The sequence below is a fragment of the Talpa europaea genome, assembly GCF_964194135.1.
Source record: "Talpa europaea genome assembly, chromosome: 8".
NCBI classification, from domain to species: Eukaryota; Metazoa; Chordata; class Mammalia; order Eulipotyphla; family Talpidae; genus Talpa; species Talpa europaea.
The window spans coordinates 38,273,513-38,289,044 of record NC_140075.1 but is presented as its reverse complement, the minus strand read 5'-3'; the positions used below and the strand labels follow the sequence as shown (position 1 = coordinate 38,289,044).

The following is a 15,532-nucleotide window of genomic DNA, read 5'->3' as shown; positions in this document are numbered from 1 at the left end:
GTTTTGGTGAGGACTGTTGCTTTGAAGAAATTGATTTGAAATATCGGATTGTGTTTGACTTGCTGGTTTCATTAGGAAGTATTCAGTATATTTTTAGATTGTTATATTTATGTGGTTTTTTTAACATTGTTTTGCAGAATGTGCCCAAAGGAAGGGTTTTTATAATTAGATTTAAAAAATACAAGTATACCAAACACAGAACTATATAAAGCCAATGGACAACTAAGTGAATTATTGTAAGGTGCTTATTTTGTAAATATCACCCGTTAGGATATCGAACTCTTCCAGTTATATCCCAATAACATCTCCTTATTTCCTAACAGTAATCTATCCTGACTTTTATAGATGTTGCTTATTTTTCTTTATAGTTTTATCACCCACTTGTGCATTTTTACTTCAGGTTTTTTGGTTGTTTTGTTTTTGTTTTTAAGGCTAGGATTATTAGGATAAAAAGGAAAGCAGGTGCCTGCATAGATACAGGTGGGCAGTCTTGGGACAAGATCTGGCCATACTTATACTACAGTTTAAATATGTTTTTTAAATCTGTAGATTTATTATAAGAAAAAATACAAATAAACAAAAAGAAATACTTATTATAATGACTTTAGTTTGCTCAACTTGTCTACTGGAAAACTGAAGTACTCATTTTTTCCCCAGTTTCCCTGTGAACCAGAAGTTTTTTTTCTCTTTATGTTAAGTATTTTTTTAATTCAGCTAGACATTTTCCTTCCTTTTAATATAATGACAGTAATCTAATTTCCTGAAATGGACAGAAGTAGACTATTTTTAGACTAGTCAAACAAATATAATTATTCTTCAGAGAAGTTTCATGAATATTTCCCCTTAAGCAAAATTTGTTAAAAACACATTGTTTTGTTTGAAGAGCTAGATTTCTTACTACCAGTTTTATTTTTGGACTCTGAGGTATGACTTCCTTGTACTCTTGATTGTTTTAACAGCTTTGGTTATATAAGAAATGATTTCATTGAAATGTAGTAACTTTTGATAAGTTTTTCCTTATTTGATGGTTTTATTTAAGTAAATAACATTTGATTATTTTAAATTGACATTGCTGTTTCTTTGAATGTTTTGTGAATACTAAGACCTAATTACAGTTTGTAAAGACTGATTTCTTCTGTTGTTAAATTATGAATTTGTATTATTTTAGGTTTTTGGTCATTTGTTAATAATATGTTTCAATTTCTCTTTAAAGAATGTCAAGCTGTCAGCTGAGGTAGAGCCATTTATTCCCCAGAAGAAGAATCCTGATACATTTATGATCCCTATGGCACTCCCAAATGATAATGGAAATGTTTCCGGTGTAGAACCAACTCCAATTCCCAGTTACCTGATTACTTGTTACCCATTTGTGCAGGAGAACCAGTCCAATAGGTGATTCATCTAATATTTTCTTTTGGAAGGGAGGGGGGTGAAGCTAGAAGGGGGAAAAGAAATATAAAGGGAAGCGTACTTCTTAATTTTTTCTTTTGTAACTTTTAGAAATTAACCATTTGTCTGTTTTTAAGAGGAGTAAATAAACCTAATGTAAAGAAATTTCAAATTGTTAGCATGGATTATTTTCTTATTCATTTTTAAGAGGAAATGGAGTTCTTTGTTTATATCACCTAGACTAAGTCATGGAAATTCACTTGAAATAAATTAACTCAAAAGGAGGAATGAATTATTCAGAAAGAAGTGAACAGAGATCCTTTTTTGAAATTAGTCACATAATCATAATTGCCAAGACAGTACACACAAAGAAGCAAATACCAAGGGATATTCTTTAACTCGGAGACTTTTATAGTTAGTTGGCATATATCCCTAGACTCTGAATTTGGCTTCTATGATGCAGTCATGGGGATTTAGCAAAATGTTACAATTCAGATGTGTGACTTAGTAATTAGGGTGTAACTTATGATAGTCACAGTTGTCTTTCTAATCCTGCTTAGACTGTCTGAATGATTAGCCCTTCATTGGTGTAGCTCATTGTTACTGGTATGGAAGTACTTTCAGCCTCTTTCAAGTTACATCACCCATAGAAAATTGTACTTCTATCACCCTGGGATAAATGAATGGGGTGACTGGTTCCTCTTGCCTCTGTCCAGACACCTCTGAGGGCTAAGGCAATCAATATCTTCATGAAACTGTAACCCATGTGGCATATTAATGTGCATAGATTAGGGCACATTCTTTGAGATATCCTGAATGTATGAGATATGAGACCACTAAACAACTAAGTTGATAATCTAAGAATAGTTTGGGGGATTTGAATGAACAATGAACGCTAAGGTATCTTTCTCAGCTAAAGTTAGCATTTATATTAAAATTCTTTTACCTGTTTTGAGCTGTTTGAAGTAATTTGTAAACACAATTTAATATTTTTGTATTTGACAAAATGGCCAAATGTATAATAGATTTGTTTTCTTACTTTACAAATGATCTTTGAGATTTCATGAGTGGCTTGCAGATTATTTAAAAATATTTTTAGAATTATGGCAGTGAGTGTTTTTCTGTTTTGCTTTTTCATGGTTGTAGTCTGGAAAAGCTCCTTGCTCCAGCTCCCTGAGACCCATCATTCACCAGCAGCAACCTTCTGTAAAGGATTGCTGAGACAGGAAGGATCTTGCTGATTCTTTTTAGGAACTGTGCTAGAAGCTCTAATGCTACGGATAAAATGGCAGCGGGCAGGCTTACCTCTTTCTTCTCTTCTTTCCCTTGGACCTGGAGCTTACTTATGTTGCCAAGGAGGGGAGCCAAGAAAAGAGTTGGACTTGCCAAGTGGTTAGGGGAGTATGAGAGAGGAGTAGGTGGCTCGGGACTGAGCTGAAGAATGAGAGATAGAGGAATCAAATCACCCATTGTAATGATCACCTTACACCATGATCACCTTACACCACTTTTTGCAGAAGACTGTCACAGTTGTTGGCATTGGATGAGAACTTTAGACTGCCTTTGTTGGCAGATGCACCAGTGGCTAGGTGATTAACTTTTAGGTAAAAATATCTTGAGGGGGTTGAAGGTAGAGTGACAAATAAGAATAGTGTGTACTTTTAAAACTTTGGAATGCAGGTTTAATCCTTTGTACTGTCATTTAAATTGTTATTACATGTACATAATAAGCTAACTACCGCCAAGTAACTTATTAGATGATAATTTTATCTCCTTTTGCAGAATTATATTGAAACCACTCTTTTTAAAAAATGAGTTATGAATTTTGCTTTAGTATTACTTTTAGACTTGTTAATAGATTTATTCTCTTTTGATTTGGTTTTGCAGACAGTTTCCATTGTATAACAATGATATACGATGGCAACAGCCCAATCCAAACCCTGCTGGACCATACCTTGCCTACCCTATTATATCTGCTCAACCGCCTGTTTCTGCAGAGTACACATATTATCAGCTGATGCCAGCACCTTGTGCCCAAGTTATGGGTTTCTATCACCCTTTTCCTACACCTTACTCCAACACCTTTCAGGCAGCAAATACTGTAAATACTATAACCACAGAATGCAGTGAGCGTCCAAATCAGCTTGGACAGGTCTTCCCATTGTCCAGTCATCGAAGCAGAAACAGCCACAGAGGACCAGTGGTACCAAAAGTAAGTGACTGATCCTGATTGACTCTTAAACTTGATACTTATGTTGTTACTAATAGTGTAAGTAATTTGCCACTTGTGTTAATTTAGTCTTCAATGCTAAATTTCCTTCAGTATTAAAGTAGTCAAGGATATAGTGTTTACAAAATAATTTTTCATCTTTCTATTGCTCCCTGTTCTTAATTGGTATGATTTACAGTAATCTTCAGGTTCCTTCAGAGAGTTTTACATAAACATAATGCACAAGTATTTCCAAATTAATTCAATTTAGTGATAAAAATTGCATAGTGACATCAGTATTAATAAGTGGTTAGTTTGGACCCTATGCTAGCAGAGTTGAATGACTAATACACTTCAAGATATTTCAGTCTTCAGAATCTACAGAAGAAAAGAACACTTGTGATTCATTAGATCCTTTCAGCCACATTGTTTCTGTTCTATGAATTTTTTAATAAGGATAGCATTTTACTGTTCAAGGGATGTTTTACTATTACATTAACACAAGATCTCCTAGGGTGAAGATGTAAGATAAATGTGTAAAACCACATTTATTTAGGATTAAGGCATCTTCCTACTCAACACTTTTGGGTTGGTAGAGGTAGAATGAATGACTTCTTAGATACATCTTATGACTATATCAAGTTGTTGCTTCCCTAGGTCCCATTAGCCTTGCTTCTTTAGTGAAAAATTTTTGTTGTATTCTGGCATACTTTTTTACAAATTAAAATATAAGCAGCAGAAGTTGCTTTGACAAGTGTTTCATTCATGAAAACAACGGGACAGGGAAAATCCTTTGGGGACCTTTGAGAATAAGAATAAGATAATAGTAAATAACCTTCAAAGGTTGAAGTAACATGATTTCTCATAATGTGTTCTTAGTACTGAATTTGGGAAGTTAAATTCAGAGTTCTGTTGCATAATCTACTGTTAAGTGGTGACTATTTATATTTTTAATAATGTAGGAAGGGATCCGCTTTTTTATATTTTCTTTTTAAAACCTGAAGCAGAAATTTCCTTTGTACTTCATTGAATTTCGAAACTAAAATTTAGCTTTTGGATAAGTTAGTACCTTTTTAAATAAAAATTACAACTTCTTATATGCCATGATTTTACTCCTTTTTATTAATTATTGATTGAGAAAATTAAAAATGCAAGTAACTATTTTATTACTCATAGTGTTATTAGTGGTTACTTGAAAAATAGTGTATATGTGTGTGTAAGTTATTATTTAACCTAGTAATTTCATGAAATTCTAAATTAGTAACCCTGTTTCCCCTTAGGTTGAAAGCCATTAATTTTAGGTGTGTTTTATAGTGGATGTGTATTTTACAGCATTTAGTATATTGAGTGGGAGCTTAATTTTTTTTTTTTTTACTTTAATCAGCAACAGCTTTTACAACAGCACATAAAAAGCAAAAGGCCACTGGTGAAAAATGTAGCTACTCAGAAGGAGACAAATGCAGCAGGTCCTGATAATCGATCAAAAATTGTACTTCTAGTAGATGCTTCACAGCAAACTGGTAAGGCAAAGGTTCTCATATATACACCAGTGATTTTATCTGTTGTTATGCATTGATATTATAATTGTGGTCAGTACCTCTTTAAGGATTGTAGATTTTCATCCTTCTTTTTATCCTGCCACTGTATGAAATCTTCTGGGAAATATAAAACAGCCCATGTTCTAATGTTCTTTCAACTTGTTTGCTTGCTTATGTACAATTGAGAGCAGGGTTTGAGGTTTCCTTATCCTGTTATATATCAATAATAGTGGGGCATTGCAGAAATCAGAGAATGAACTTTGCAGACATTTAAGACATTTGAAGAACTTATTTTGGTAGAAATCAGAATTGTGGCTCTTTTTATAACTAGATTAAAATTCTTTATAAGACATCCTAACATCCATCCTATAATATTTTCATATTAGAAAGTTTTCTGTGCTAATCAAAAAAGATAAACACATGCAGTTTGCAGCAACATGGATGGAGCAAGAAGGGATCATGCTCAGCGAAATAAGTCAGAAAGAAAAAGAAAAATACTGGATAGTCTCACTCATAGCAGGAATTTAGAAAACCTAAATAAGAGACCAGGAAAAAGACTAATCAATGCAAAGTAATGATCAGAATCAACAAGCAACTGTGAACCGGAGACACACTGGCGGGGGTGGGATTGGGGAGGGGTGGGGAGAGGAAGAACTAGAGTCAAAATAAAGGGGGATGCAATTGTTTGGAGAATATAACCAAAATGAAAATGCATACATTGTACAAAGATGAAAAATGATGTAAGAATTATATAAAATTAAATATTAAAAAAATAGATTTAAAAACAATCAAAAAAAAAGAATAGGAATGTTGTAAAAGTGCATAGCTGTGTTCTAACAATTGTCATGATAGTATCCATCAGGAGAGCCTTTAGGACTTCATTCTGTAAGTGTTTAATAATATTAATTGGTTCTCAGGGTTAATATGCAGCAGGCAGAATTGCTCACTGCTGTGGATGGGAGGGACTTGCTATTAAAGGGAAAGGGTGGGTAAAGGATTTTGGAATCTTCAGATCATGGGCCATTTTGTAAGGTAGATTGAAAGATCCCCCAAAGAGCTAGCCTCTCTAGGATGATTAGAATACAGTCTCATCTTTACAACCTGTGAATATATTACCTTAAAAAAAAAAAAGAAAGTTTTTCTATGCTATATTTTAGTTAACATAGATCTGAACCAAACCTATGAGTTAACACCGCTGTATGTTGTCAAACAAATAAAGATTTTGAATTAGATAACATTTTGTCACAAGTTTTTTAGAGGACTGGGTAGACACAAAATTAAAAAGCTTTGTCCTGGTACTAGATAAAAAATGATAACTTCCTTTTTCAGTAATCAGCAACAAGAAAAGTGTAGGATATCCAATCAGTGGAATAATATGGAAACTTCTTATAATTCTGAAGATCATATGACATATTAAATAAAGCACCGACTCCATATTATATTGAGATGGTGTAAAAATTAGGTATGGTCAGAATGTGGAAAAGGGAATTTTGTGATTGGATTGAGAGGAGAGTGTTAAGAGGTTTTTTTGGGTAATGTTTTGTGAGTATAATTTGAAATACAAAAGTAAAGCATGGACAGCCCAGTGGAAAAATAGAAGTCAAACAACCCATAAGTAAAATTAACAAGAATAGAAAACATTAGTGCTAAAGAAGCATCAGAAAATGTTCTCTCTTAATATTAAAAAAAAAATGCAAATTAAAACCTACAATGAAGCCCAACAATTTTCGAAAATTATAGCTTGGAAGACAGTAGCAAGTATGTGACGAATACATGGATCAGTGGGGATGTTTATATCTTGCTATTGGAATTAAACTGTTTTAACCTTCTTTGAAAATGATTCGGCTCTACAGTGTAAAAGTTAAATATGTGTTTCCTCTAAGACATAACACTATTTGCCTTAGAGAGACTTTCACATGCACACATATGCATTCATATGTCTATATAAATGTTTATAGTCTATATAAATGTTTTTTTCTTAATAGTAAAACCCAAAACAAATCAACTGTCCTATCAGTGGTACGTGTATATTCCTGTATAGGCATTCTACATTCCAGGGACATTATTGAATTACAGCCACATGTGTCAGAATCTCAATCAGTGGGGTGGGGGAAGCAAGTAACCAAAGAGTGGACAGTATGATTTCATTTTCATAAAGTTAGAAACTGCAGAATTACATGCTTTATGTTTTAGGAACACAGAAATCCATGGTAAGTTTTTTTAAGAAATGTGAGACTAAACACAGGGGAGGAAGAAGATGTAGTCGTGCAGGGTGGATTGGTGATATTCTCTTTCTTAAATGGGTGATGGTTTCTTTTTCTCTTTTAATTGCATGAATATTTTATTCTATTTTCATAATAAATATGTTACAAGGCAGTTTATCAGGAACATCTCAACATTTGATGATCCTTTCAAAAAGTGTCCACCTGTTTTCTTCATTTGTAAAGTTAAATGTCTTTATTTTCTATAATCTTAATGATAATTTAACAAGAATTTATCAACGTGATCTTCATAGAATTGTCACATTTTCCTTGTCTTGTAGATTTCCCGTCAGACATTGCTAACAAGTCTCTCTCTGAGAGCTCTGCCACAATGCTCTGGAAGTCCAAAGGCAGGAGGAGAAGAGCGTCCCACCCTACAGTTGAATCCTCTAGTGAGCAGGGAGCTAGTGAAGCTGACATTGACAGTGATAGTGGCTACTGCAGCCCCAAACACAGCAACAACCAGTCCGTAGCAGGGGCTTTGAGAAATCCTGATTCTAGCACCATGAATGTATGTGACACTGCTTTGATTTCTTTATCAATTATCTATATCAGTATTATCTTTGTGCCCTCTGCTAAAGCTTAAGTATTTTCATTAGCAATTCCTATAGTAAAAGAGTAGTTAAAAATATATTTTGCATATTTTATTATTAATACAAAAATACTGGTTTATGAAGAAGCAGTTTTTTAATTGTAATGAGCATGCCTCACAGTAGAGTAAATTGTGAAATGTTTTACTGGGGTATATGGTTTAATTCTTAAGCAGAAAATAATTGTCATTTTTGTTTCTATTTTTAGCATGTGGAATCATCTATCTGTGCAGGTACTTATTTTATGCTTAGTATTTTTGCTATGCTTTCTTTTTTGTTCATGTCCAAGTTTTGCTCTTAAGCATGAAACTTGCTAATGCTGCCGAATAAGTAGAAATCTTCCAGAAATTCAAGTTAATTTGAAAATAGAATTTTTTTTCTGCAAAAAATGCCAACTGGAGGTATTCTTACGGAATGACACTTGTATCACTTAGAACTGAAATACCACTTAAGGTTTTTAGAAAAACTTCCAGTTTTACATTCGTAACGACTGAATTTTATGATGTTGGGAGCAATTTAAATTTTGGGGTCTTTTCTAAGTCAATCATATTTTTAAAAATCTCATTCATATAGGTGGTGTAAACTGGTCCAATGTAACTTGCCAGGCAACACAGAAAAAACCTTGGATGGAAAAAAGTCAGACATTTTCTAGAGGTGGAAGGCAGACTGAGCAAAGAAATAATTCACAGGTAATTTGAATTAGGTTAAAGAAATTTGATTACTGTGAGATGAATTATTTTAAGTGGTACAGTACTTTTGAGGGACAGAGTTTCGTTTTTGGAAATGCATGTTGAACTATTTAAAAGTAAAATATGGTATCTGTAAGTTTAAAATGACTTGACCAATAAAATTATTATTTAAATAAACAAAATGGTGGAATGTTCAATTTAGGTGGTGTGTATTTGAGTGTATATTGTACTATTTCTACCCTTTTTTTGTGATTTTTTCCTTTTTTTTTGTTTTGTTTTTACTTATTTATTCTTTTAATTGAGGTCACATTAGGATCCTCCCCATGAATACAGATCTGAAGCATCCAGTGTGGGGGGCGGGGGAGGGGGGATGAGAAAAGAGGGGAGGAAGCCTTAGCGGACTATTGTGGTAGACTATGGATCATTTCTACCTTTCTATATATGAAACATCACAATATTTTTTAATTTTAAAAAATAATCTCCAATCCTGCTTCATCTGCGTTACTTTTTCCTGTCTATACAAACATCTTAAAAGCATTTTAATGTTTTCAATACTGATTCTTTGAAATTCAGGGCTATAGTCTTGTTCATGCTGCTCTTTCCTTGACTGTGAGTGCCACAAGCCACGTTCTGCTTGTGGCAGTGCTCTAGTGATGGCTGCCTGTGCTGTATGTAATATGGCCAGACTGGGCAGCTTCTTTTCTTGGCTTTGGGGAGTAAGAATATGGTGCAGTACAGTAGAGAAAGTTATATACTACCACAAAGTTGGAAAAACTGCATTTGTGCATTGCTTATGAAGTCAAGGAGTTGTTTATAGGTCAGTATTTTTTCCTTTTTTCTAGATAACTTTCCTGGATTCCTAAATCTAGTTAAGGAAAGTTACATAAATAGATCTGTGGTTGAACTGAAACAAGAGGAAGTTACTAATTGATTAAATAGACCACATACTTGCCTGTTCTTTACCTCCCTGAAATAAAGTACTACAGATGTACCCTAACATTAAATTAGACTGCCAGGAAAACAAGCAGAAAGCAGAATAATGTCCTCTTCCCTATGGTTATTGCAAAAATGAGTCATTGTTATTTGTGGCAGGCTTGTGAGGCAATCTAGTTTTATTTGATTAAAAACAAAAGAGCTAAAACAAGAATTGTTTATATAGATAAGATAAACAGAAGCTACGAACTATTTACTTAAGTTCTGCAATTTTATGTTGGAACTACCAAGTTTCCAGTCTCAGTATTGTTGCTTTTGGTATTAATTCACCAGAAAGAAAATAATACTGATGGAAAAACATTTTGTCTCTGCCTTAAAACTATTGAGAAATGGTAAAAGAACAACAAAAAGTCCTGCAAGTCCATATAATATGTTAAGTTTTGTTTATTTGTATTTCTCTTCATTCCAAAAGAACTGGAGCCAGATACCAAGCTGTGTGTTTTCTAACTTCTGATGCTTCCTTAAACTTGTACTTTTCTTACGCGTTTGTTTGATTTTTGACATGCAAAAGCTTTTTTCTTTTTCAGTCAAAGTACTTCCCCTTGATCTTAGGTTTAAAATCTAGAAGTCCAGTAAATATTAGCCTGGGTTTTGTGGGGGTTTTTTTGGCTACTTTTTTATAGCATAATGTTTCAAGACTTTTTAATTGCACATTTATTTTGATACATGGTGTAGCATAGTGATACAGATTTTCAAGGTAGTTTAACCAGTTGCCCCAGCGTTGTTACACATTTTTTCCTCTGATTTGGGCTTTTGTTTTGTCAGATTTTTTACACCTCTATACCATAGTGTTTGAATTAGTGATTTTTGGGGAAACGTTTCCCAGCGTTTTAACACTTGACAGATCCTTTTTATATACTGATAATAACCTTAGTTTTGGATGATGAAGAGATTCTAAAAACTTACATTTTTAAAAATTATTTTATTTTGTAAATATGTTCAAAATATAAATCATTGAAAAAGAAAATCTCATCTTCACCTATGCCTTTTGTCTTCCCCTCTCCCCTATATTATGTCTCACTTTGATGACTTTAAGAGTTTCTTCATTTTCAGTTAAATCATAATTAGAAATGACTCGTCTCTACTCTAGGCTTATAAAGGAATTTACCTATTTTCTTTTTTAGATTTTTATTCATTTTATTTTTGCATATATGAACTGGGGTGCAGGCCAGAGGTGCAGAGGCTAAGAGGATTCACCAGAGACAGAGTGGGGAGCAGAACAGGCAAATCTACTGAAATACAATGCGAGGGGAACAGCGGGCAAGACAGGAGAGGTCTGCTATGCCATGTGGGTAGCTCCCTGGCCTGCTGTTGAATTCAGGCCTTAGTGGTGGAAGCACTGAGACTTAACCCCTAGGCCACCAGGGAGTCCAGGAATTTGCCTATTTTCTTCTAGTGTGATTATGGTCTTGCTTTTTCACATTTAAATCTTTTTTTTTAAAAGATTTATTTATTTGTTTGTTTGTTTGTTTATACAAGCACTGGGTACAGTCAGAAGCGCGCGGGAGGGTGAGAGAAATCACTAGAGCCAATGCGGGAAGCAGAACAGGCAGGAGGACCAAAGTACACTGTTGAGGGGAGCAGCGGGCAGCAGGAGAGGGCTGCGCGCCATGTGGGACCCACCTCCTGTGGCCTGGGAGCAGCCGGGGATCGAACTGGCGCTGCAGAGGCTGTGGCCAACTTCGCAACCCCGTGCTCAAACGCTGCGCCACCGGGGATGCCCCACGTTTAAATCTTAATTCCATTTGAGTAGCAACCCATATCTCCCATCATTTATTAAAAAGTCCATTTCTTTACTGGATTGAGATAACCCTCTTCATCCCCTATTAAATTTCTACATATATTGAAACCTACTTCTGGATTTTCAGTCTTATTCCATTAGTCATTAAATTGTCCTGTCTATTTAGGGAGAATGGATTGCCTTGATGATGTGGGATCTTTCTAAGCAAAAAAAAGTATGTCTTGAGCCTCTCCAGTGGCATAGTGGGTTGAGTTCAGCGCTGTGGAGCTGCTGTGGAGCTGTCCACAGCCTCTGCAGCGTGGGTTCAATTCCCGGCCGGCCAGGGAGATTCCCACACGGCGCAGCAGACCTCTCCTCTATCTCGCCCGCTGCTCCCCTCAGCAGTGCTTTCGGTCTGTCTGCCTGTTCTTGCTCCCCACTCTGTCTCTGGTGCATCCTCTCACTCTCCTGCCCCTCTGGTCTGTACCCCAGCTATTGTATAAATAAAAAATAAATCTTAAAAAAAAAAAGTATTTCTTCTCACTGTTATCTTTTTTTTTTGTTTTTCACATGATGTATGGTTTTTCTGAAAATGTACACTATTCCTCATTTGTCAATTCCTAGTATTTTTTGTCATGTAAATGGGGTTTGAATGCTTAGGTCTTTTATTATTAATTTCTGGGTTTATATATATGAGATACATTTATATACATATATATGATGCTGTAATTTCAGCTTTGTTCTGCTCTGTATGCACACTTTCTGTCAACAAAACTTTTTTTCCTAGAACTGAAAAAATGAGATTGATTCATTCATTTCAGGAGGTATTTGAAATACATCCTGTTTGGTCTTCGTGAACTTTGTTGGCACTGTTCATTTGAGGATTTTAATTTAATTTTGGAGCTTTTATGTCTCCAAGGATGAGAATCAAGTTGCATTTGTTTTTAAGGAAGTTGTTTTAGTGCTTTCACTAACATAAATACAAATATATTTACTCTGGTTTATAGCAGGATTTATTTACCTTTTGATGTAATTTTAATGCTGTTTGGAGAGCCAAATTTGCATTTTTTTTTTTTTTGGTGATGGTTACTATACAAAGAAATGAGTTGAGAGTTTCTATCCCTAGCTGGGGGTTATTAGTACTCTTTTATTTCCTTTTTTTTTTTTTTTTTTTTATTTATTTATTTACACAAGCACTGGGTACAGTCAGAAGCACAGGAGGATGAGAGAATTCACCAGAGCCAGAGTGGGGAGCAGAGCAGGCAGAAGGACCGAAGTACACTGCTGAGGGGAGCAGCGGGCAGCAGGAGAGGGCTGCGCGCCATGTGGGACCCTCCTCCGGTGGCTGGGGAGCAGCCGGGGATTGAACCGGCTCTGCAGAGGCTGCGGGCAGCTTCACAACCCAGTGCTCAACTGCTGCACCACCGGGGAGGCCCTCTTTTCAAAGTTAATAATTTATGTTGATCAGGTTGTTTCCTTGGTACCTGGGCATTGTAAATTGCATTTGTTTTACTGCCTTGTATGAGTTTCTTTTCATGAGCCAATTTAAAAAATACTACTTAATTATGAAACTTTTTAGACAGTGAAGTTGAAATATTTTCAGAGAATATTCATATAACTATCAGCTAGATACTGCCTAGCATTGTGGCATATATGTCTTCATGAGGTGTGTGTATTTTTTTTTTAATTGCGATAATATTGGTTTACAACACTGTACTAAGTTTCAGATTTTCTGCCTCATACCTCAGCAGGTATATATACCATTTTTGGCTCAGCATCAAAGTTCTAGTTACCACCCACCACTGACTCCTCTACCTGTTCTTCATCCCCCTTCTCTGAGTAATCACCATTCTGTTGTCAGATCTAACGGTTTTTGTTTTGTGTTATTTATTTTCTTTCTTTATCTTTCACATGTTAGTGAAATTATATTTTTCTTTTTTCTGATTTATTTCACAGCATAATCTGCTCACATTCCATCCTAGTTGATTCAAAGAGCAAGATTACTTCTTGTTTTTTATAATTGAGTGGTATTTGTGAGCCTATTTTTAAAATGAGGTACATATTTAAAACTAAGAAACTATTTCATATCTGGAAAATTTTATATATTTTTGAAGATGTTCAGAGGTTATAGGAAGTAGCCCAGTTGTCACAATACATATTCTAAGGAAGAATTAAGTTTGTTGTATTACTATATTACAGTTGAGCTATGCAGTCTGCTTCTCAAAAGAATCTAAGAATCTCTTATCAGCAAATCTTGCTAGTCATGGGAATTATCAGGTGGTTCCAGCTCTTTAGATGCATATTTCTAATTTCATAATCCAAAATTTGTACACCAGCATCTTCTGTCTAGGTCTGCTTCAGGTTCTGTTCGTTGTTATAGTTTTGGTTGACTGATAATGAAGATTATACTTTTACATCTTCTAAGTGCCCTTGTGAAGAGAGACATTTCATATTAATTGAAGTAGTCCTGAGGACTGAAATTAGGTTCGTAAGAGAGGGAACTTGAAATGTTTTAAGAGTCTTAAAATGCTTAATCTGTTATGTCTTATCCTTATGACATGGGATATTTAGCAAATTTATTAATAGGATAATAATTTATGTGATTGAAAATTTTCTCTTAAACTTGTTTTCTTCGGATTAAGATCTTAAAATTTTTACTATGCTAGTGTTTTTAACTGCAGCTATTTAAGAATCATAATTTAATAAAATTATATAAATAGGGATATATAGGTGAACAAAATGGGTAAAAGTGGTAAAACAAACTTCTGGTTATAAAATAAATCATGGGAATATAAAATACACCTTTTTAGTAATACTGTATTAATACTGTAGTAATTTAGTATATTTAGTAATACTGTTTAGTAATACTGTAGTAATGTTTGAAAATTGCTAAGAGAGGAGATCTTAAAAGATCTCACAAAAAAAAAAATGTGTAACTACTGTGGTGATCATTTTGTAATATACAGATATTGAATCAAAAATCTGAAATTATTAAAATGTGGTCAGTTATGTTAATAAAAGCAAATGAATAGTATTTAATCATTTTTTAAATGTGGTAATACGCAGTTTCCTCCAGTAGTAACATTTTGCAAAACTATAGTGCACTATCACAACCTGATATTTTGAAATACAGTTAAGATACAGAGCAGTGGCATCATTCCAGAGATTCTTCAAAGCCACAAATATTTCCCTCCCTCACCAACCTTTCCTTTACTCATATAGTCCACTAATCTGTTTTCTGTATGATTTTTGTCTTTTCAGAATGTTATATAAATAAATCATACAGTCCTTTTAGGGCTGACTTTTTTTCACTTGCATGGTTCTCTGGAGACTCATTCAGTTTGCTGAATGTATATAATAGTATATGTATTTGCTGTATATTATAATAGTAATAGTTTGCTCCTTTTTGTGACTATTCCATACTATGAAGGTACCACATTAGTTTATTCACCCAGTGAAGGACATCAGGGGTTTGCCAATTTCAGGCTGTTATAAAGATGATAAAATTTTTATTTGAGGGTAAGTAATATGTGTTACTATATTTTCATATCTTCTTTATGATGACATTGTATGTTAATAGTTTTAACTTTTTGTAATTATGCTCCTTGATAAAAGTTCATTTTAGTTACATAATTTGTGTTCTTGCTGTGTGTTATACATCCCTAAATACTAATTTTTTTTTTTTTAAATAATAAGATATGTTTTATTTTCTCCTTAGGTTGGATTCAGATGCCGAGGACATAGTACTTCCTCAGAAAGAAGACAGAATTTGCAAAAGAGACAAGATAATAAGCAGTTAAACCCCAACCAGTCTCATCGAGGGGACCCAAATTCTGAGTCTTTATATTTTGAGGTATTTTTCTAATTCTATTTGTAAACTGTTATAGCACATGTTCCCATTAAAAATTGACTTTGTTACATTATAAACATTTTATGAAAAGTATTTTTTAACGCCTTGACTTGTGACTCTAATACTAGATTATAAATAACTCAGAGTACTGACTCATTTTATCTTAGTTATATATGGTTAGTCTAATATTAGTTTCATTAGTTTATTTTCATAAATTTTTGAATGCATATTCATTGTTTTGGAATAGATTTGATTTAATGAAACTTTCTCCCTAATTTTTCATATTGCTGTTT

General features: G+C 34.1%; 1 protein-coding gene across 1 annotated transcript in view; it reads left to right on the top strand.

Annotated features, from left to right (window-relative positions):
* The window catches only part of SECISBP2L (SECIS binding protein 2 like), a gene marked incomplete at both ends in the record, with an annotated part of 43,924 nt that overhangs the window by 6,778 nt on the left and 21,614 nt on the right, over positions 1–15,532 (top strand). The window contains 7 exons of the mRNA XM_084240151.1: positions 1,214–1,392; positions 3,277–3,601; positions 4,983–5,118; positions 7,679–7,908; positions 8,196–8,220; positions 8,561–8,676; positions 15,108–15,242. Coding sequence (XP_084096277.1) covers positions 1,214–1,392; positions 3,277–3,601; positions 4,983–5,118; positions 7,679–7,908; positions 8,196–8,220; positions 8,561–8,676; positions 15,108–15,242 — 1,146 coding nt within the window. The remainder of the gene's footprint in view (positions 1–1,213; positions 1,393–3,276; positions 3,602–4,982; positions 5,119–7,678; positions 7,909–8,195; positions 8,221–8,560; positions 8,677–15,107; positions 15,243–15,532) is intronic.